Source organism: Papio anubis, chromosome 2, assembly GCF_008728515.1.
Source record: "Papio anubis isolate 15944 chromosome 2, Panubis1.0, whole genome shotgun sequence".
NCBI classification, from domain to species: domain Eukaryota; kingdom Metazoa; phylum Chordata; class Mammalia; order Primates; family Cercopithecidae; genus Papio; species Papio anubis.
In genome coordinates this window covers 65,785,895-65,810,545 of record NC_044977.1, presented here as the reverse complement: position 1 = coordinate 65,810,545, position 24,651 = coordinate 65,785,895, and the positions used below count along the sequence as shown (strand labels likewise).

The following is a 24,651-nucleotide window of genomic DNA, read 5'->3' as shown; positions in this document are numbered from 1 at the left end:
CAGTTCCCACCTATGAGTGGGAACTGAACAATGAGATCACTTGGACTCAGGAAGGGGAACATCACACACCGGGGCCTATCATGGGGAGGGGGGAGGGGGGAGGGGGGAGGGATTGCATTGGGAGTTATACCTGATGTAAATGACGAGTTGATGGGTGCAGCAGACCAACATGGCACAAGTATACATATGTAACAAACCTGCACGTTATGCACATGTACCCTACAACTTAAAGTATAATAACAATAAATAAAGTTAAAAAAATAAAAAATAAAAAAAAATAAAATAAAATCAGTGATAGAATTAAGCTGAAGACTTATGGTGGAAAAGGGAATTAATGAACCCAGAACAGAGCCCGTATAAAGAAACAAAAATTACAAAAGCAAACTTAAAAGACACTGACGGTACAATGAAAAGTTCTAACTGGAGTTTCAGAAGGAGAGACTGCGGAAAAAGCAACAGTCAAAGGGAAAAAGGCTGAGAATTTTCCAGAACTGAATAAACGCAGCAATTTTCCTATTGCAAATTCACTCTGAGTTTAGAGTAGGAAAAATAAAAAGCAAATCCACTCCAGGGAAGGGGGTTTGTTAATACTGAATTGTGGTTCTCAATCATTTTTCCTTGCTAGACACCTGAGAGATAAAGGCTATCTTCTTGAGCAGTCGTGGGTGGCTATGCCTTGGTTTGCCAGTGAGGATGTGCACCTGGGACAGAAATTAACTGCATTTCCTCACCCAGCAGACAGCAGGAGGGAAAGGATGTGAAGGTGGATTCACACACCTGAGGCAGGGGCTTGTCTGTCTTGGTTATCACCATAGCTTTACTGCTCGCAGCAAAGTCTGTACATACTAACCATTAACTGCTGTTGAATTGTTGAATGGCCTGAACATAGTTTAAAAATGCCTCCCTCCTTCCTACATCAGAGATTCACCAGGCTATGTATTCAATTCTCAATATTGTATTCATCTAGGAAACATCAAAACTCCAATTTATTGAGGAGGCAATACAATTTTTTGCCTTCAGAATCATAAAACCATTTCACAAACCAATATATTTTTATTTGGGTAAGTAAACAGAAACACAATTGAGAAATATCAGAATTAAAAATATCTCTATTACTTCCAGTAATTTGTTTTTTCCAAAAAAATATGTTCCTATTGTGAAGAGTCCTTAATACCACTGCATCAGAGATTTCACTTAATTTAAATTTAAAAATGAAATGCAGCTTATAAAAATAATATATTAAAATGGCATTTTTTTCAGCCATTAAAGAATAGCTATTGAATCAGAAATACTCTTAATGGACAAAAAGAATTATATAATTATATTCATACTTATAGATTTTCAGAGACAAATATTTTAATTTAGCAGTTAGACCAGACACATTTAAATAAATAGAAAGCAGGTAAAAATGCATTAAATGTCTTTTAGGAAGACAACTCCAGATCTGTCTTCCACTCTTCTTCACTCTGCTGTCAGTCCCCAGGAGAGCTGACTGGTATGAACTACTGTCCGTCTGGCTCCCTTGCCCTGTGGCTTCTCACTTGGTGTAAGTAATAGGATGCTGGTGATGGGAGGATGGAAGGAAAGAGAGGCTGGGATATTTATTCCCCCAGTGTTGAGCCACCATTTGGTACAGAATATCTTTGCCTAATAAAGAATACAGCACCATTTAGGCAACCTTCACTCACAAAAGGCTACTGCTACTGCTCTCTCCAGTTAAACCAACCCTTTGACCCTCTTCAAAAGTCTGTATTATACACACTTGAATGCATTTGTGCCTGTCATATTTATTTCAGTATGCCTCAATTGTCTGTATCCTATTTTTCCATATGCATTTGACTTGTGCTAGAGTGAATTCTTTGCCCAATTTCAGAGAATTAGACCTAATGCATATGTCTTTTTTTTCCAGGGAGATTTTCATAGTCTCAAAAAAAGTACTCACATATTTGACATATTTTTTCTTTTCTTTTTTCTTTTTTTTTTTTTTGCGACAGCATCTCACTGTGTTGCCCAGGCTGGAGTACAATGGCACGATCTCGGCTCACTGCAACCTCCACCTCCCGGGTTCAAGCAATTCTCCTGCCTCAGTCTTCTGAGTAGCAGGGATTACAGGTGACAGCCACCATGCCGGACTAATTTTTGTATTTTTAGTAGAGACAGGGTCTCACCACGTTGGTCATCCTGGACTCGAATTCCTGACCTAAGGTGATCCACCCTCCTCGGCCTCCCAAAGTGCTGGGATTACAGGTGTGAGCCACCACGCCTGGCCTACATCTTTTTTCATTCTAATTGAAATATTAGGAACATATTCTGTACAGCTGTTTGGAACAGGAGGCTGGAAGAAGGCATCAATGAAGTTTAAGTTTGGCATTCTATTATGGCACATTACTTACGTTCTTCTGCCAAACTTAAAAAAAAATTGATTCCTCCAAAATATGCTAATCTGTATCATTTCACAAGTGTAGACTTGTTTTAATCATCTATCAAGGTCATTCTCCCAAATGTGGTTCTTTCAAAACAGAGAAGGACTTTAAAGAAACGGACTGTAGATACTGCACTAGAACGTGGGAGCTTTCATTCCTCAGGCACCCAGGATCCATGAACTTAAAGGCTTCTGCCTCTCTTCATCATGTCTGTATCTCTTGTTCCTACCCAAAAGGGCACCAGAAAAGATCTGAGCCTGAGTATAACGGCTTAGCTGATGAAATAAATTGGAGCCCAGGGAAATGAGCTTCTCAACTACTGCTTGGTCAAATCAGAAAGAAAATTAGTCGAGATGCTAATGATGATGTGTGCTCAGCATGCCACATGGCACATGATCAACCCTCACTGAGATGAGAGAAAGGCAGGAGCTATTAACAATTTTAAAGCCAAACTGGGGAAACTGCAACCCAGAAAGTTAGCCACACGACTGATAATTAAATACTCTGCCAAGTCCTTCTCCCCCTACCCAAGGTTAATTTTTAAATCATTACTGAAACTAAGAAAAGACATATTTTTATCTTGGTATAATTACATAAATTATTTTGTAAGATTTTCCCAATTAGTACTTCTTTCAGCTTGTTTCCTTTTTCTTTATACTTACCAAGCATTTGGGAAAGAAATGTTTAATCGTTGTTTCCTTTCAATACTGTATTCATGCTACATTTGGACATTCTATTTGCTACTCTTTACAAACAGGCAAGCGGCAATGCATTTCAACCTGTAATTAATTTCAAGAAAGTCCCATTTTCCCATAGCTCTTCTCATCTTTCTGTGTCCCACTTTGACGGCAATATCAGCATGCATTAGAAATGGTGGCCACTGGGTCTCACACTGGGATTGTGCTACATTACTATATATTACTTCATTTTTTTTTTTTCTTCAGTACAATCTCATCCCAAAGCCCAATATTCAAAACAGAAAAGTGAAAGCCCTGAGTCTCTTTGGGCCATTTTGACAATAGCTGCTTTATCTCATTTAATTTGCAAACAATGCTGTGAGTTATTATTCTCTCTATTTTAACTGAGCCTTGGGGAGCTCGAACAACTTGCTCAAGGACATACAGCAACAGGGTAGCAGAGCCCAAACTGCAGTTATTCCATCAACATATATTTTTTGCATGCCTCCTGTATGTCAGATACTACTCCAGGCACTTGGGGATAGATCAACGAAGAAAAAGGCTGAGTTAACGTCTCCCTTGCAGAGTTTATATTCAACCTAGCAGATCTGAACACAGGTTTGTCTAATTCTAAAGTGGTGTGGACTTAACTAGACACTGTGATGGTTCTATGAGGATTTTTAAATTTTCTGTCTTTCAGTGAAACTCTCTTTCTTGGTGTGACCAATAATGGTGTGATTCTACTTTCTTATAAAATATCCTTATCTGGATGACTTCTTATTGACCTAAATTTATATACAGTTACGTGTTACAATGACAGGGATATGTTCTGAGAAATGTATTATTAGATGGTTGTTGCATTGTATGAACATCGTAGAGTGCAATTATGCAAACCTGCATGGTATAACCTACTACACAGCTATGTTAGATGGTGTAGTGTAGTGCTCCTGGGCTACAAACCTGTACAGCATGTTGCTGTAGTGAATACTGTAGGCAACGTAACACAATGGTACATTTTTGTATATTCAAACATACATAAACATAGGAAAGGTAAAGCAAAATTGTGGTATTATAATCTTAGGGGACCACTGTTGTATATGTGGTCTGTCCTAAACTGAAATATCATGATGCAGTGCATGACTATATTAAACAATCAACATCTACCTTCCCCTAAGCTGTTCAACAACCACCAGTGACTGCTAGCACTCTGTTCTGCTTGGAATCCCACAAGCCATTCATGTATATTCTTCCATTTATTTTTCTTAACTATTTTACAAGTTACAACCAGGTCAAGAATTATGATCCTGTCATGATTTCCAAAAAGGACAACACTGTTCACGGTGAGTGTGCATGTCAGTCTCCCATCTGAGGAGTGCCATATGTGTTCATTTATTTTCTTTTCTGTTTGTTTGTTTTTTGAGATGGAGTCTTGCTCTGTCACCCAGGCTGGAGTGCAGTGGCGTGATCTTGGCTCACCGCAAGCTCTGCCTCCCGGGTTCACGCCATTCTCCTGCCCCGGCCTCCCGAGTAGCTGGGACTACAGGCACCCGCCACCACGCCCAGCTAATTTTTTGTATTTTTATTTATTTATTTAATTATTTTTAAAAAACATTTTAAGTTCTAGCATACATGTGCACAACATGCAGGTTTGCTACATATGTATACGTGTGCCATGTTGGTGTGCTGCACCCATTAACTCATCTTTTACATTAGGTATATCTCCTAATGCTATCTTCCCCCCCTTCCCCCACCCCATGACAGGCCCCAGTGTGTGATGTTCCCCACCCTGTGTTTCCAAGTGATCTCATTGTTCAATTCCCACCTACGAGTGAGAACATACAGTGTTTGGTTTTCTATCCTTGCGATAGTTTGCTCAGAATGATGGTTTCCAGCTTCATCCATGTCCCTACAAAGGACATGAATTCATCCTTTTTTTATGGCTGCATAGTATTCCATGGTTTATATGTGCCACATTTTCTTAATCCAGTCTATCATTGATGGACATTTGGGTTGGTTACAAGTCTTTGCTATTGTGAATAGTGCCTCAATAAACATACGTGTGCATGTGTCTTTACAGCAGCATGATTTATAATCCTTTGGGTATATACCCAGTAATGGGATGGCTGGGTCAAATGGTATTTCTAGTTCTAGATTCTTGAGGAATCGCCACACTGTCTTCCACAATGATTGAACTAGTTTACAGTCCCACCAACAGTGTAAAAGTGTTCCTCTCTACTAAATTTTTTTTTGCATTTTTAGTAGAGACAGGGTTTCACCATGTTAGCCAGGGTGGTCTTGATTTCCTGACCTTGTGATCCACTCACCTTGGCCCCCAAAGTGCTGGGATTACAGTCGTGAGCCACTGCGCCCAGCTGTGTTATTTTCTTTAAATAAATTTGATCAAACATTGAATCCCATATCCTGCTCAGCTAATGGGAGATTCAGGCATAGTCATTCCTGGGCCTCCCTTCCCAAAGCCCCCAAGATCACTTATTTTTGTGTTTGATTTGAGCCCTTTACTTCTAGCAGCTGGAGGCCGTGTTTGGTGAGTGAGTAATCACTGCTGAGTGTGGGAAACACAGTTGTTCAATCTTGCCATCAACCTGGGCACTGCCTTAGAAAGATGTAGGCCCCAGGAGGCTTTGTAAGCTTCAGACATTTATTTCTGCCAATGCCATTGGAAATTTCTCTTGTATGTTTTCCTCAGTTGCAGTTTCTCTCCTATGACCCTCCAAGAAACATGGAACAATCTCCCTAATGGCCTGAACTTTTGAAACAAAGCTAGGAAGGGAAGTGTCTTGCAGGCAACTCCTTTTGATAGCTTTTGGCATAATCCCTTGAGTTAAGGGGGCTTACTGTCAATTATTTGCTACAGAATATTTACTGGGGAGAAATAGATACATTAATATCTCAAAAATTCTTCTGAGGAATGTCTCACACCTACTGACTGTTTATTATGATGAGCCAGAAATTGGTCAGGTATAGTGGCTCACGTCTGTAATCCCAGTACTTTGGGAGGCCAAGGCAGGCAGATCACCTGAGGTCAAGAGTTCAAGACTAGCCTGACCAACATGGAGAAACCCCATCTCTGCTAAAAAATACAAAAATCAGCTGGGTGTGGTGGTGCGCGCCTGTAATCCCAGCTACTCGAGAGGCTGAGGCAGGAGAATCACTTGAACCCAGGAGGCGGAGGTTGCGGTGAGCTGAGATCGCGCCACTGCACTCCAGCCCGGGCAACAAGAGGGAAACTCCGTCTCAAAAATAGATAGATAGATAAAGAAATAAAGAGCCAGAAATTATGAGAACCTCATTACATACCTAATCTTATCCAATCCTGCCAATATCCTAATGAATTAGGCCTATTATTGTCCCCATTCTACAGGTGAGGAAAATGAGGCTCACAGAGTTTATGTAATTTTCCCAACACAGCTGGCAAGTGGTAGAATTGGGATTTGCTATGGACTGGCCTCAGAGTCACACTCCCTTACAGCTGTGCTCCTTCCATCCCATATACCTTTACCTCCATTGCCAATGTCACTGCCAGTTCTCTAATCACGAGGGAGCTACTGTTGGCTCCCCATCATCTTTCATTGCTTACATCCATTGTCATGGAATTAAAGAAATCTTCCATCCAGCTATTCTTTTTTTTTTTTTTGGCGGAGTCTCGCTCTGTCACCCAGGCTGGAGTGCAGTGGCCAGATCTCAGCTCACTGCAAGCTCCGCCTCCTGGGTTTACACCATTCTCCTGCCTCAGCCTCCCGAGTACCTGGGACTACAGGCGCCTGCCACCTCGCCCAGCTAGTTTTTTGTATTTTTAGTAGAGACGGCGTTTCACCGTGTTAGCCAGGATGGTCTCGATCTCCCGACCTCGTGATCCACCCGTCTCGGCCTCCCAAAGTGCTGGGATTACAGGCTTGAGCCACCGCGCCCGGCCCCATCCAGCTATTCTTGGCTTCCTTTAAGATGCGCATTAAGTTGTTCTCCTGTATTTATGTGGTGTTTTACTTCTTCATACTCTCTCTTCCTTAAGTCTGGACTATTCTGTCTCTGATCAGGCTTCTCTGTGTCAAGACCAGTGTTTAGTACATTTAAGTGTGCAGGAAGATGTTTCTTTACAGATAGTTACTAAAAATATACACTAACAAGACCTAGTCCTAAACGTTTGGATTGAGTGGGTCCTGGGAGAGCTGTGGGAGCTCAATTTTAACAACACCTTCAGGTAATTCTGCTGTAGGGGTTTCACAGTCCACACTCTGAGCATCATTGCTCTATTCCCTATCCTTTCTTTTCTTAATTTGCTAATATTAATTCAAGTCAATGCTTGTTTGGTTGCAAGGAACAGAAACTGTCTCAAGGCAGTTCAAATATAAAGAGAATCTATTAAAAAGAAGGGCAAGGTAACATGATGAAAAAGAATAAAGCCAAGTCATTTGAGAACTGAATGACTGTCAAAGAGCTATTTTATTCTGGCTGCCCCCACTTTTTTTGAGATAGAATCTCAGTTTGCCATCCAGGCTACAGTGCAGTGGCAGGATGACGGCTCACTGAAGCCTCGACCTCCTGGGCTGAAGCAATTCTCCCATCTCAGCCTCCCAAGTAGCTAGGACTACAGGCATGTGTCACCATGCCTGGTTAATTTTTGTATATTTTATTGATATGGGGTCTCACTAAGTTGTCCAGGATGGTCTTGAAATCCTAGGCTCAAGCAATCCTTCTACATTTGCCTCCCAAAGTATTGGGATTACTGGTGCAAGCCACCACACCTGGCTTATTCTGCCCTCTTGCAGGTTCCATGAGCCCCTGTCTCCTCCATTCTTTAGGGTTGCATGGGAGTGTATTTCATCTCTGCAGATTAGCTTTGTCCTGCATGTCCATGGCCTTAGTTTGAGAAGTCTGAACTGAGCCCCAAATGTGACACACTACTGCATTACACTCACTAATTATAATCTGTATATTTCTTATTTAAATATCTCAAACAAGAATCTGACTTGCTAGGCTTCACAGTCCACAGAGCATTTACATTTGATCGAGAGATCACCCTGGAGCTCTCATTTGAAGGTGTGTTGGCAAGTGGAGGGGTACGTGGCCCTGTGATGCAAACCTGCCCATGTAAGCCTGCCACTGAATCAGGAGTTACACACTTCCTCAGGGAAGCCTGGAGGGAAGCTTCATAAGAAGACAGCTGTGGGTGGGATGAAATCACAACTATGAATCCCACAATGCCATTGTTGGCAAAATCTTCTTTGCATTGTATTTATCTTGCCAGTTCTTGGCTCTACTGCTCCCAGTTTCCTCTAACTGCTCACTACTAAATAGGGGACCCAGTTCAAATGGTTCTTCTTAGCCTTTAAAGCCACCTGTGACCTGGTCCTCCCGTGCCTATCTGAAGTCACCTTTTCAAACAGGAACCTTTGGCAGGTAGGCCTCTACTCTGCTTTTCCGTCATGCCATACCTAATCCAGAATGTTTTCCACTCCTTCCACCTTTACTTACTTTCCCTTGAAAGTCCTGTTAAGCCTTACCACCCTTATAAAGACTTTCAATATGTCCCATCCTTCTTGACAACGCAAACATTTCCTGTTTGAGTGACCTAGTCAGACCTTCATTATATTTGGTCTTACATTATCCTCTCTTTCAGATGTTTCATCCTATTTCACTAAACAGAGAGGTCTTTGAAGGCTCAAAGTATCTTACAGACAGGTGGCTTCTCTAGAGCCTATAAAAGAACTCCACAATGTAACAAAGCCACCAAGAAAGTAAGACAAAGAGCTGGAGGACAGTGACTTCCTGTTGACGAAAGTACTCTATGAACTTAATACTGCAGTTCAATCTCACCCTTATTTTTTAGTAAACCCATCTAAAATATTTGGCCCACATGATACATGATTTCCTTTCATATTCTTTTGTTGTTCCTTTTCTACTCCAACTAATGTTATTTTCATTCAACTGGTTAAATTCAGTATGCCTTGAACATCAGATGAAACAATGTGTTGATAAAAAAATTTCAGCCAAAGATAGACTTCAAATAAGAGGTCATTGTTAAGGATTTCAAATGTAAGGAGACAAAGTAGCATGTGACACACATACATGAATTAATCAGAAAAGAAATTACCTCATAGCCCAGTAAATGTCCATTGCTCAACTTCCAAGGAATGGTATTCCATGAAACCTCAATTTCTGAGGAAGATAGGCTATTTGCAGAGACTTGAGATGGGGCCACTGTAGGCTCTGTTCGGAAGCAGAAATTGAAATATGACGATAATTTTGGCAGTTTGTTTAAAACATATATTAACGTTCTTATTTTTATAGAAGCATTTTAACATACTTGAAAATTCTATGAAATATTCTGGTACCATATGTTGAAAATAGAGACACTGGTCCGTTTCTGTTTCTTAGGAAAAGATGGCATCATAGCCAAAGGCGTTTCCTTGCTAAACAGCTGTGGCAACCTATACTTTCCTCCCTTGCACCTCTTTTTGGGCATCTTCCTTATCTTCCTTTTTTTGCCTGTGTTATCCTCACCTTGTCTTTATTTCCTTCCCTTTATTTCTTTCCTACTGTTTGGGAACTTTCCTGTCCACAAATGCTACTTAGTTTTCATTTTGCCAAACAAAGGTCTAGGTTAAGTAAAGCTCATGTACACAATAAACACTGAGTGAGTACCTTCTCTAGCGAGGCCTACAGAACGGACAACTGAAATGTGGTGGATGGCATGTCCTTTTGAAGGAGTAGATAGAAATGCAGGTGGTTTGTTACACAGTAAGAAGATCCCCCTTTGTAATAAGCACTGTTGAGATTCTATGGGGTTCACAGTGGTTCTCCCCTCTCAGGGCCCAGTTCAGGTGTATTCCTCTTGTCAAACGATCCTGCTTCTCAGACAAGGTGGCTTGATGCTGAGATGAATTCCTGGTCTAAGGTGGGGCCTCTTAGATTTTCTCTCCTGAGAATTTGAAACTTGGTTTGGAGAGTCGAGGAGTACTTGGAGCCCACTGATCCAGTGCAGGTACTCTAGAGGAGCAGACCATTTTCTGAGGTTCAGGGCTTCTCTGATTAAAGTTCTTTGTGAGGTTTACTACATAACTCTCCCTTGGATTCACAGAGACAACCTAGTAGATTTCACAGAAATCTTCTGCTTCTTCCTTAGGTAAGCCCAATTCATTTCTCATGTTTGAACAAAAAGACTTTTAGCTGACTCTTCAGTGGGAGCAAAAATGGTAACAGGGGAAGGAAAATGAGGGAGGCAACAATGGGTAGGAGGCAACAATGGGTAAGAAGCTGTGGCTGTCCCTCTTTTCCAGTTGCCAGCACCTAGGTCCTGGATGCACAGGTAAACAGTGTCCAAAAACTCCCTGGATAATTGCCATCACTCCCCAGACCTCTCACTTGCCCTTGCAATCCCTGGCAACTTTTAGAAATGAGGTCTGGCTATGAATTTAAGACTCTTCTGCAAAGACTTTTATAATCCTTAAAAAAAAAAATCCCTCTCAGAACTCAACGGAAAGTGAGAAGGCAAGAAGAGGGGTGGGGATCCAAAGAAAAATCAACTCTACTTACTATTCTTAGGAATGACAACTGCGGACCACTTTTTGCAACTTACTGTCAGGTCTGGAGGGTAGGGGAGACACTGATATATTTTGTGAGCTCAGAATGGTTAAGGGCAAAGGCCCTTGGTTAAAATACTGGCTGTACCACTCACTATTAGGAATTTTGGCAAATTTATTACTCTCTTTTATAAGGCTTCCATTTTCTCATTTGTAAATGGGAAATAATAGTGCCTATATTTCTTATCTGAAATATCAAATTAGGTAATGTCTGGCGGGTAGCAAAACTTGAATACATGTTAGTTTCTGCCATTTATTATTATTTTTTTTTTGTAGAACTACAAAAAACTACAATAGTTGTTGCTGATCTATGAAATGGCAATTTTGTATAATTCTTTTACCTTGATTATTTTCTAAAGCGGTCATGAGACAAAATGTAGATGTCTCAGTATCTGAGACAGGTATAAAAGAAAGACAAAGAAATGGAATGGTCCAGAGTGAAGTATGTCTGTATCTCCACCAGCAGGTTCATATCCCTCAAACCTGCACATTGCATATGTGTTGAATGAGATACCACTGCTCCTGACTCTTCATTCAGTAACATCCCTTTCTCAGGCCATGGGAACCACTGGACAACTTAGGACTAGGGTAGCTCCAAGGGGTATATTTTTATTACCCCAAGGTAAGGCTGTGATTTTCCTTGCTTCACAAACTGGAACATAGGAAGTGTTCCTCAAAACAGATTTTTAAATTGATGGTTATGTTCTGAGACAGGTCTCAATCAATTTTGGAATTTATTGTACCAAGGTGTTAACGACATGCCCAGAAGAAAACAAATAAAAAAGAAAAAACCAAAAAACATGGGTTCACAGAAACAGTCTGTGGTCTGTGTCCATTTCCAAAGATTGAATTTGAGGGCTTTAATATTTAGAGTGGGCTGGAGTGCAAAGAGGAAGGGTATGGTAATCTGCATGTTGCAAAGGAAAAAGAGCAGATAGGAGGCTAATCAATTAGGTCTCCTGCTCAGTAAATCACTACTTTACATAAGGCAAGGCGAACATAGAGTAGCTACCTTTAGAGAGATTTAATGTTTTATCTGTAGCTATCTGGTTAGGAATAAAGAAAAGGCATTTTCTTGCATGACTCAGCATTCAGCTTAATTTTTTCCTTTTGGCCTAGTGAATTGGGGTCCTGAGGTTTTATTTTCCTTTCACAGTTACATCCTCTAACTATCCATTAAGTCTTACACTTCAAGTCATTTATGATTGATATTTATCACTTGCACTGGGAATCTAACTACTACTTGGATCATTGTTCTTTGGAATAAACATATTTGAAGTCAAAACGAGACTCTATATCCGTTTTTGGAGCACAAATAATTGTTACTAGGCAGAGCTGAAACACAGTCATGTTTTCCATACCTTCTTCTGCAGAGAACACTGTTGTCACCGGGCTAAATGGTCCTTCACCTTTGTTATTATAAACACCCACTTTAACTTCATATGGTGAATATGGCACGATGCTTTCATTCCGAAAGACATATCTTGGGGTGTCAGGGGATGTCACCACTGTCTGGATCCAGGTGGTAACCCCAAGAGGGCGGAAAGCAACAACATACCCAAAACCTTCACCATTCTGTAGTTCCTCAGGGACTGGCTATAAAGGAAAGACACACTGAATCACCCTTACTTATAAGGGCAAGGCAAAAATGAATGGAGCTGTGATCCACAGGCATTTGTAAAAGTCATCAAATCATCATCTACATTGTATTAAGCAGTTGGATGAAAAAAGGAGGAAAACATCAGCAGGAGAGTGATGCCAGCTGCTTTGAAACAGACATATGCCACCATTTCATAGCCATCCAGATAATAAACTGGAATTTTCTGTGATTATTCAGACAGCTGATCATCTTATGGTTCAAATCTGAGTTTCTAACAGTAAGATATACTTTCAGTTGAAAATATCTGATCTCTTAAGTCAAATAAAAATTATCTAATTCTTAATGTTGACTTTATGAGAAGAAACATTGGACTAGTGATTAAGCATAATGAAGTAAAACTGAAAAAAATAAAATAAAAAGGGGCCCAGTACAGTGGCTCATGCCTGTAACCCCAGCACTTTGGAAGGCCGAGGCGAGCGGCCATCACGAGGTCAGGAGTTTGAGACCAGCCTGTCCAATATGGCAAAACCCTGTCTCCACTAAAAATACAAAAATTAGCCGGGCGTGGTGGCATGCGCCTGTAGTCCCAGCTACTCGGGAAGCTGAGGCAGGAGAATTGCTTGAATCTGTGAGGTGGAGGTTGCAGTGAGCCGATATCATGCCACTGACTTTAGCCTGGGCGACAGAGAGAGACTCCATCAAGAAAAAAAAAAAAAAAAGGGAAGTAAATACTAATTTATAAATTGATGAATTACAAGGCAGGTGGATCACTTGAGGTTAGGAGTTTGAGAGCAGCCTGGCCAACATAGCAAAACCCTGTCTCTACTAAAAATACAAAAATTACCTGGGCATGGTGGCATGTGCCTGTAATTCTAGCTATTTGGGAGGTTGAGGTGGGAGAATCTCTTGAACCCAGGAGGTGGAGGTTGCAGTGAGCTGAGATCATGCCACTGCACTCCAGACTGGGCAACAGAGCAAGACTGCCTCAAAAAAAAAAAGGAAAAAAAAATATTAATGAAAAACTGAAAGCTATATTTGAGTCATGTCAAAAATTTTATTGACACATCATCAACATCTTCAAAAGACGCAGGTAATTCTAGTACTTTTTGACTTAAAACCTGTTAATTAACCTTTTTCCTACTGATGATGTAAACCAAGGGCTGAGAGAATGGCCAGGAAGGAAACAAACTCAAGCACCTGTTGGAATAGGTGCCTTTACCAGTGGGGGCTGCACGGCTGTTTGAAAAGTCATAATGGGACCTTGAGGGGCAACAGCCACAATATAACTCATCCCTACGTCTACCAACCAGGTGACCCTGGGCAAATTATTTCTTATCTCCGAGCCTGTGTATTTTCATCTGTAGATTGATGCAAGGATGACATGAGGAAAATATATGCTAAATGCTGGGAACAGTGGGTGGCTCAGAGAAAGCATAAAAAATATTAGCTACTATGGCTACAACTACCACCACCAGCCCCAATACCACTAACCCCACCACCACCACCTATATTACCACCAGCAGCAGCAGCACCCACCAACCACACCCCCAGCACCACCACCTGGGAAGCCACAAAGATCATGGGAACAGCAACACCCTAATAGTGAAGATGCTGCCCAAACACTTACATCCCAGGTTATCACAAGTTCAGACCGGCTTCCGCCTCCTCCATTGACTTCAGAAGGGGGCACTTCTGGAACTGTACAGGTCAGAGAAACAGAGATGAAATGGTACTTGCATTAAGTAACATTTATCTAAAAGACAATGCAATTTTTTAAAATATTTAAAATAATTTAATCATTGGCACGTTATTCATACATATGGATGTTTATGTACGTACATACATTTACATATTTTTATGAGATCATCAAACAACATATTTACATGAAATCATAAAAAAATTCAAAATCTCTCAAACAAACATGACCAAGTTGGAAGATACTTTGCTAGTATGAGAGTTAATAAAACAAGAAAAAGTGATTCACCAGAGATGATGGGAAATCAATCCAGCATGAATGTTTAGCTTGTGACTATTTCAAGTAGAATATAATTCTGAGAACAACATTGGCTACATGTAAGGAAGACCCAAACTCAAACCCTTGAATCTTGTTTTGAGTTATTATTTATAAACTTCACAGGGGCATCAGATTTTCACACTGAGAACTTTAGCCTTAGTGAACCCCAGGACAAAACTAGAATATACGTCCCATGAAAGTGGGTCTTTGGTATGGTCACAGCTGTACTTGCAGTATCTAGAAAGTGCTGAGCACACAGAGGATGCTCCCTAAAATATGTGTAGTGTGAACAAATGACCAGAACACCAGGGCAAGCACAGTTACTCTATTTCTCATATTTCCTAGCATAAACATTATGTGCATTATTCTGAGTAAAATAGCATCATGAAAATTATTGAAACATATTTGATGACTTCCGTCTTAGCTGAGTTCCTAAAGTGATCTACCAGCTCTATTTCAAACTTCATTTTAGTTAATATTAAGTAATATTACAGATCCTGAAAAGGCAAGTCTTTAGGTTTCAGTTGTCCCTATAATGTGATGCTATGTACACTTTCTAGTTTGAGTTTTAATGCTGGGATATTTTTAGAATAATAAAAGCAGTCTTATGGTCTATGTGAATAGTTGTCTCATGTGGAAATTCTTATCAATGATTCTTTCTTAATTCAACACTTGAAGTGACAAAATATACCTATTCATCAATTGTTTAAGCTCCTTCACTGAGCTTGGTGGCAAAATGAGATTTGCTAGCAGCAGAACTCACAAATGTCATTATCCTACCAATTTGTCAATGCTTGTTATAAATGAAAACAGCACTTCCCTTGTTAACAGGGTAACTATGTCAGATAGTAATTATAACCTTAAGTGACAAAAACATATTCACTCAACATGCACTAATGATCGTTTACAATGGACTGAACTCTTGGAAATGTCACACTACATCAGAATCACTTACACGTGTTTCTTTTGACAAATGCCATATGGCCAGTTTTGCCATTAGAAAGGTCAGATAATTGCAGCAATGGATTATTGAGGCCGACCCCCTGCTGGCCTGGAGTTCAGGGCCAAGGGAAATGGAAGTACACAGAAATCTATTAACCCATTACTCAGAAAACAAAAACACTAACCTGCCTCTTCAGTTCTTACTTTTTCTGAGGGTAAACTGGGTTCTCCACCTCCAATTTTATTACTGGCTACAACCCGAAATTCATATTCCACCCATGGGTTTAACTCAACTACAGTGGCTGTGTGTGTTTTCCCATCGATGACCTCAGGCACTACAAAGGAATATTTGAGAGGTAAGAGTCTTCATGCTTCAGCATTGACTTGAAATCCATTTGTATGTGTGCAGATGACCTCTGCCTCTCCCCCTTTACCTGTTGTGACGGTTTGCCAACCCACGGAGAAAGGTGTCCGAGCCTGGATGGAATAGGATATAACTGGGCTATGGTTGTCTTTACCTTCTTTCCAAGAGAGTTGGGCTGTTGTATCTGTAATTTCATCTACTTTCACATTTTCTGGTGGTCCAGGTGAACCTAAGGAAGGCACAAATGGAAACATTGGGTAGCAATTACATAAATGTCATCCTCTCCTGTCAAAGAGAAGAGAATGTCACATGACCACTTCAATGTCTCTGACTTTTCCCAATTTCAAAAACACTTAGGGCAAAGGCCATTTACCTGATAATAGAACAACTACTTCCCTCTACCCCCCATTTCTGTTGTTAGATCTTAAATTTGGATGTGAGGCAGTAATTCCCAAACCATAATACTCTCTGATTGCAGATGATATTCACTTTTAAAAGCCTCTGTTCAGCAGGATTCCTGTACCTTTCCAAATTCAATGTCCTTTACTCCTGGTGTGATGCCTTTCCCTTTAATCCACTGGTGTATCTCTGTAGTTCCCAATCTGATACCTAGATGTGTTTTATTTCATGATGTACTCTGGTTATTTGTCAGCCCAGTAGCAAATCAGTATCCTGGACAGCAGCTCAGGTTGGCAAATTTTCCCAGTCATTCTGAATAATCCTGATACTTTTTTTTCTATTTTTAGAAAATTGTCCTACATACAATTATTCCCAAGTCCTGATTATTCTGGAAGCAAACACACTGCACAATATTCTCTCTCAAATTAAATACAATCACTGAATTAATGACATGCTCAAAAACACATCAGCTTGGCAGCAGCTGTGGAATGCCAATTACAGTGAGAGCTATTTGAAGGGCAGAGTTGAGGTTTTTATTTCTTTGAATTAGCACTCACCCCTATTGTCATATTCTGTGGTCTATGTGGGGACGATGAAATCAATATGATAACTTGTATGCTCACATACTATCTCATCACGGTTTTTCCTCCAGTAAGGAATGCTGTTAAGATGTGAAGTTACAAACTCAAGGAGGCATAAATGTTTACCTCTTACTATGAGGTCAGCAGCAGATGAAACACTGTCCACCCCTGTTTGCACCATACAAACGTATTTCCCACTGTGTTTCAGTTGAATGTTTCTGATCATTAAATCACCAGATGAACTCTGTTGGGAAAACAGGTAATAAATACACCATTATTTAAAAAACAAACAAACAAACAAAAACACACAAAGAATTTTGAAGTCTATGGCCAAAAACAACAAATCGCAATGAAAACTGTATTTAGGGAGCAAACCAAGGTGGTATAAGAGAGCAGATTGCTGTAATGGAATGTATGGAAATAAAAACAAGTTAAAAACCATACATGACTGCAGTCAAAGATTTCTGTAGCCAAATAAACAAGAACCTTCCTCCTGGGCTTTATGGTTTCGAAAATAAATAAGGGCAAAGATTACAGTCTCAGAGTCTATTTACTTCCACCGGGCTGACACTTCTTTTTATATCCACTGCTCAGCACCAGCTCAACTCTCTTCTCTGGTTCCAAACCCTTTGCAATTATCTGCCTGAGAAGAAGAGGAACGCATGTGGGTATCTAGTGGGAGATAAAGGCAGCACGACAAGGGGATTACCACGGTTGAAACACTTTTCTGAACACATTGGAGCTTAAAAAGCCTAAAGCTGTTTAATTCCTTGGCTGCAGAAGTTAGGGACAGTCAGCATGAAAGCATGAACCCCTCAAGAAGAAGAAATTAAAACATTTTAAACCTTAAAAATAACAGCTACTGGGGCGCGGTGGTTCAAATTTGTAATCCCAGCATTTTGGAAGGCTAAGGCGGGTAGGTCATTTGAGGTCAGGAGTTCAAGATCAGCCCGGCCAATATGGTGAAACCTCATCTCTACTAAAAATACAAAAATTAGCTGGGTGTGGTGGTGCACCCCTGTAATCCCAGCTATTCAGGAGGCTGAGGCATGAGAATCGCTTGAACTTGGGAGGTGGAGGTTGCAGTGAGCTGAGATCAAGATCACATCACTGCACTCCAGCCTGGGTGACAGAGCAAGACTCTGTCTCCCCATCCAAAAAAATAAAAAATAATAACAGCTGTCCTTAAAGACATTTGCTGGCATTCCCCAAGAGCTAATTAACAGGGCAAATATATTTCTAAAAGCTCAATGTTAAATGGACCTCATTTTAAGAGAATGTAAAATTGTGTTAATAAAATGACTAACTGCAAGTCAGTTTCACACATTAGTAAAAATATGACTTGTAATTAAATGATTTCAAAACCAAAGCCCTTGGAAAATGACCATCAGTTCATGTCTGGTAAAGAGAAAGAAGCAATAAGTAGCGTTTATCTTATTAATTAAAAGAAGAGTTTTAGTCTTGAGTTTTTGTAGTATATATAGCAAGACGAATTCTATTATCCTATTTTTAGGGAATTTCCTAAAATCTTCTATAGAGTAATTTCTTAAATATTGCTTCCTATCTTTAGGATTCTTAATGGGTTACATATTCTGTTAGTTGTATTGTATAGTTTTAGATGAAATTTGTGAGGACTAGAAGAAGACAGATGGGAAATGATTGATGGTTGTAATTAAATGATAATCCAGAAACTGTTAAGCTTGCATGTTTTACTTTCATCAAGTTAAAACTTTTTTCTTTCCCTCTCTCCCTCTCCTTCTCCTAGGGTTATTTAGAAATGTATCCCCAGGACAAAAACCTTTAATGCTTGCTGACCTTTAGAAACTCTTCAGGTTTTACGAGCTCCATATACTCACAGGAGGTTGATTATCATTTCTATAGAAATCTCTTATTTTCAGTGAAGAACTGTTAGTAGTAAATGCCATCTAAGGCATTGGGGTAAGCTTTTTATTCTTGCCAACCTTTATTTGCTTATTTTGAAGGCATCTGGGTAAAAGAGAATTGTGTCGGGACTTTATGTCCTCACATATCTGGATACACCTTTTAGGCACAATGGCTGGCTTTGTTTCTAGAAGCAGTAAGGAAAAGTTTGGTGGTGGACTTCTGACTTCTGTTCACTCTTGGCACTGACAGGTGAAGAGAGAGAAATATCTGCATCATAAAAAATGAAGCCATCTTCCTAAAGAAATGTAGTCAGGGGAAATATAATTTTTAATTATCCTTTTACATTGCACAGTAGAAAAAGGAAGCAATTAACTAAAACGAGTTGAAATGGAAACCATTTTTTTCAGCCCCAACATGGACTTGAGTGTATGAATACATAAATGGAGAATAAAATTTGACAGAGTATAGGAGAGATTCTCTCATTATTTTTTGTCTCTATCAATAAAACATATTTGCATTATTCCTCTTCTAATGCTCTCTCTCTCCCACTCTATGATCTTTTAAGGGAGCACTACACAGAGACAAGATTTATCTTAACAAAAGTGCATGCCTTGCTTGCTATGTTAGATTCATTCAAGGACAGAGAAGTGTCTAACACATGGCCCTCGCTCTCTAGGATGTAAACTCAAGTCAGGGTAAAAAGGTGGTATAAACATGTGAAACAAGTTATGTTTACAAATTTAGAAAGTATAATTCACAAAGGTTAAAGTCACGTGGCATATACCATGACTAGACGATGGCAAAATGAAAGAGACAGACATTTTCAAGTTCTGCTGAAGATGTAGAACTGGAACTCTTACTGCTGAAAGGACTGTAAATTGGTACAATTACTCTGGACAATTGTTTAGAAGCATCTACGAAGGCAGGATATACATGTAATTTATGACTCATCAATTCCATTCCTAAGTATATACCCTACAGAATGGCATGCATCTGTCTACCAAAAGACATTTATAAGAATGTTTATAGTTATTATCCATAATAGCTAAAAATAGAAACTACCCTATCACAGTAAAGTGGACAAATAAGTAGTGGAATAATCATTTAACAAAATACTATTAGGCCACGACAATGAATGAACTGCAACTACATAGATCAACATGGCTGAGTTTCAAAAGCATGAAGGATATAAACCAGATGGAAAGGAGTATGTGATCATGACTGATCATATGAGAAGGCTGGATTGTGGATACCTTTGGAGGTATGGTAGTTTTGGGATGAAGCACTATGAGGACATCTAGGATGTGGGTCATCTTCTGTTTCTTGTTTTCAGTGCTGGTCACTTGAGTGTGCTCATTTTGTGAAAATTAATTGGGCTATCCTCTTATGACTTGTGCATTTCTTGGTAGAATACAATGCTTACCAAAATGCAGTTATGATTATGCACAACTATATCCCTAAATGCTCAGCTTTCAATAGTGTCATAGATGGTAGAAGTCAAGTAACATGACTGTAATTCTAAACTCCAACTTCTTTCATGGGAATCAAACATTTAATAATAGTAATTTAATTAAAATGTTATTAGCGTATCTTATCATTTCTTATCAAGATGCAATTGAGTATTCTAAGGCATTTAAGAAAAGAAAAAAGGTAAAAGAAACTCCAAAAGGAAGTTTCTCTCATATCTAACTAATTCTTTTTTCCATCAATTTGCTATTGTTAGAGAATATAGTTAGTTATTAATTAAATGTGATAAAGGGTATGAGAGAGAAATGTCCAAAAATAAACTCAGTAAAATTAGTTGAAATGGGATGAAATAGTACTCGATGGATTATTTACCATATTTATAAATAAACTTGCATCTAATATTTAGAAATAATAAGAAACATATTTGCCATTCTTTAGAGTATAAAATAATTCAAATAACACAACACTAACCATCTTTGGATAAATTCTTAGAAACATTAATAATACTTTGAATAAAAAATAGCTTATCTGTTAAATTAGTTTGTCTTTGTTTGCATTATTTTCCGAAACTTCAACCCACTTCCTCAAGCAGAAAGGACCAGAATTGAGAAGGTGCAAATTCATAGCTTTATTTTCTTCTCCTCATATCTCTATTTTGCTTAAAACTTCTCCTCAAAGCCCACTAGTGTAATTCTTTTTTTCCAGAAAGCACATCTTTTTTTCTATGATGCTGTCCACAATTTACTCAGGAAAGGAGTTTTTGGAAGTGAGAGAGGTCTATTCCAGTATTTTACATTTGAGTGTAAGAAGCAGGATATGACCCTCTATGTCATACAAATTGAGTTTCTTTTCCAAAGCATCACCTATTAAAAATAAGATCATTCATTCAAAAACTGTTTATAAAGCAACTATTCTACTTTAGTTGCTGGGAATACAATGCCGAAGGCAAGAAAAAAAACAGTCCTTATATTCATAGGGCATAGAGTTGGAAGACAGGCATTAATGAAATGACTATACAAATCAATGTAAAATTATAATGTAATGTAAATTCAAAGTACATTGGGGGAATCTAGAACTTTTTGGGGCTTCAGTGAACTGCTCATTCAGCTAAGATTTAACATATGAGCAGAAGTTGTCCAAGAAAAGTGGGTAAAAAAATAAACTACACTAGGATACTCAGGCATGTGCAAAGACGTAAGGTAGGTAAGAACATGGTTTATTTAAGTAACTCAATAGAGAGCTGAATGGGGTGGGCAGGGGATAGGGATGTCAGGCGTAGAGTTAATCCACAAATTGTTAGTCTGTCCCCAGAAAATAAAAAGTTCACTGTAGCTGACTTCAAGTTCATATTTACATCTTAATGACAGTAATATTTTTTCTTTCTTGTATTTTCACAATATCTACTAAACTTAGCTAGAATTACTTTATTACTCAATTATTTGTCCATCTAATCATACAGGCTTCTCTTAGGAAAAAAAATCATATTTCCATAATATGTTACAGGTATTAACAGTAAATGGATTTGTATGCCAAAGCATCATTGAAATAAATGCTAAGGGGAAATCCACTGTGTATCAAATGAAATAGGAGAGGATCTGATTAACTTTTCCCCTGTATTTTCTTAGATGATGACACTAATGGAATTTTTGATGTAATTTAAAAACCACTCTGCACTAAAGAAAAAAAAAAAACAAACACTACCTGATTTGATAACCCATACCAGATAAAAATAAATAAGCAGAAAGATCATCACTAATTACAGGTAGGCTGAAAATACATTGTGATATCTACCACCTGCTAAAATCAAGGTTTAAAATAAACTTTGCAATTAGGTTACCTGCTAAAATCAAGGTTTAAAATAAACTTTGGAATTAGGGGACCCTCTTGAACATTACAAATGTATGAACTTTCAGTATAATAAATTATAAGTAAAAAACGAATTCCCTAGTAAGCACTCTCAATGTAAATGCTGCTGCTGGACTGCCAAGAAGCATAATTTTCCAGTTTAAGAAAAAAAATTACATTTTGACGGCTATTTGGAACCGAGGTTGAATAGGCAGTCCCCCCCTTTTTTTTTTTTTTTATCACTTTACACAGCCTGTTATTGCAGCGCTTCCAATATTAATCATTCATCCCTTCACTGGGTTGCCTTCCAAACCCTGACATTACATGTAAATCATCTCCAGGTGCCTTGAAAACAGTCGAACCTGTAAGTTCCTTCTGGAACCTGGTTGGTGTTTTCCTCTGTAAGAGTTCCTGAAGGAATAGGTGGTGACGTGGCCCACCTCTGCATTTTTGACCACAAAAATTAAACCTTGCCCCCACCAATGCCAAACGGCTACACGAAGTTCACCTTCGTTACTAATGGACGCTACTCATCCAAAAAGCAGAAAGAATTGGCAGCCACTGAAACATGAAAACAGGCCCTAACATTGTAAACAGTTTTAATTTTTCTGACTGATTAACAATTTCAACTGTCACATGGTTGTCTGAACAGGTGATATTTAAGACAGATAAGATGCAATCAGTTAATATCAAAATTTGCTCGACTTTCTTGGGAACCAATAAACTGGAATAATTGCTCCATTACAGGATTTTGAGTCCCAGCCTGTTCCATCATAAGTGTTTCAAAAGAGTGACACATCAAAGATCACAAAAACTTGGTTGAAGGTACTTCATGCATATTTTAGGTTGTGTCAAGTGCTCGCGGTGCCTCAAAGTATCGGCTTTGTAATTTCAACATCAAGTTCATGTAAAACAACTTGGGAATTTTTTTTTTTTTTCTTCTGGGCAGTGGGGTGTGTTGATTTTGATGGAGTAGGAATTGGTGATCTCAGGATGCCTAGTCTGCTGTCCCAGCAAGCTAAACCCAGTGTTTTCTACATTTAAATCATTAGAGTCACGTCTTCACAATTGTTTTTGCCATATCCTAGTACCAAATGTTCTATTACTACTTAATTTTTTCTTAAACTGATTAACTTTCTTCAACTTAATATGGGAATTGACATATAAAATGCATATTCTTATCCTAAATGGAAATCTGCTCACCAAAATAATAGTTACCTAGCAAAATCAATACAATGAGTAGAAAATTATATAAATAGACACTCTCCAAAATCATTTAAATGCTCACTAAGCTGGACACTGTCAAAGTCCCTGAGCCAGAGACTTTTGCTCTGTTAATTAAAGATTAACAGACATTAGAAAATGGCTAATTATGCCCAGCTAATTTTTGTGTTTTTAGTAGAGATGGGGATTCACCATATTGGCCAGGCTAGTCTTGAACTCCTGACCTCAAGTGATCTGCCCGCCTTGGCCATTCTCCTTGATTTAATCTAAATGATTGAAATAATATTGAAAATAGAATAACTCTCTCATTCTATGTTGTGTTAGTTAATGCCACCTGTTGAGTACAGAGTCTGTGTTTTGAAAAACACTGTGCTATCCAGTTTGCTAAACCCATTAGTTCTCAGTGCTGGCTGTACTGTAAATTCACCTGGGAAATCTTTTTAAGAAAATACCAGAAACACCTAGGTCACATCCAGAACAATTAAAAATTAAAATGGACTAGAAAGAGGAGACTCTCTAGGTGATTCTAATGAGCAGTTAGGGTAAAAACAATTATTAAAACTCTTGGGATATTATATTCCTCATCTTTACTCTTCTTGGAAGGTATAAAAGGCTTCAGATAATTGCTCTGATTTCTCCTAACTCTAATATCTAGGTATACTGTATACTTCTGAACTCACAAGCTGAAAGTAATACTCTTATACATATTTTCACCTTGAGAGATGGGTAAGAAAACTAGTATTTGTGAAACAGGTATTATGTGTCAAGCACAAGGCTCATTTCCTTGACATGACATTGTCTTAGTGTGCTCATCATAATTTTAAAAACAATAGTCATTGACGTAATTCAACACGGTGATAAATTGCTATAGATACATACATAAATTTACTGCTAATCAACCTCAGTCATTCTAGGATTACTCTTGATTGATGTGACAATTCTTGCATTGAATTAAAATATTTCAAGTCAAAAGAGCTTACTCTGAATAACAGTTTAACTTGTGGATCAAATCTCATTATTTTTGTCTTACCTTTATATTGCAAGTACAGAGAGTAGACCTGCCTCTTGTAGAATGACATGAATGTTACGTAAGAGAAAAGAAGCCCATGGATATAAAGGAATAAAGAGCCATTGTTTCATAGAAACTTGATCATGTTATGCCAAATGCCTTACATTTACTTGAGTTTCAATTACTATTGCTATATAACAAATTACCCCAAACCTTAGTGGATTAAAAAATGATCATTTATTCAGTTCAGTAATGTGTACATTGAACAGGCATCATTGAGGACTCATCTCCATTGGACACCTCACTAGGTGGGGTGGCTTGATTAGAGACTGGCAAGCTTGTTTACTTGGCCAGCAAGTTGGCACTGGCTGTTGGGAGTTCAGCAGGACCAGTGGGCTGGGACCTTGGTTCCTCTTGAGAAGGATCTGTCTACAGTCATGTGGGGTTCTTAATACTATAGTGGCTGGATACCAAGAGTAATTGTGCTAGTGGAACAAAGTAGAAGTGTATGCATTTTTAGAAACTAGCTTCAGGAATCATACTGTATCACTCCTGTTTTTTATTGGTCAAGACATTCACAAAAGTATACTAAGTTTCAGGAGGAGAGGCATAGATTTTACT

General features: G+C 38.8%; 1 protein-coding gene across 4 annotated transcripts in view; it reads right to left on the bottom strand.

Moving 5' to 3' along the window:
- CNTN3 (contactin 3) overlaps window positions 1-24,651 on the bottom strand; it is a 346,250-nt gene that overhangs the window by 26,100 nt on the left and 295,499 nt on the right. For all 4 annotated transcript variants that reach the window (XM_009200333.4, XM_017955288.3, XM_017955289.3 and 1 more), the window contains exons 14-19: window positions 16,728-16,845; window positions 15,692-15,850; window positions 15,443-15,592; window positions 13,929-13,999; window positions 12,063-12,297; window positions 9,213-9,328 (exon numbers count right to left, since the gene is read on the bottom strand). In XM_009200333.4, coding sequence (XP_009198597.3) covers window positions 9,213-9,328; window positions 12,063-12,297; window positions 13,929-13,999; window positions 15,443-15,592; window positions 15,692-15,850; window positions 16,728-16,845 — 849 coding nt within the window. The remainder of the gene's footprint in view (window positions 1-9,212; window positions 9,329-12,062; window positions 12,298-13,928; window positions 14,000-15,442; window positions 15,593-15,691; window positions 15,851-16,727; window positions 16,846-24,651) is intronic.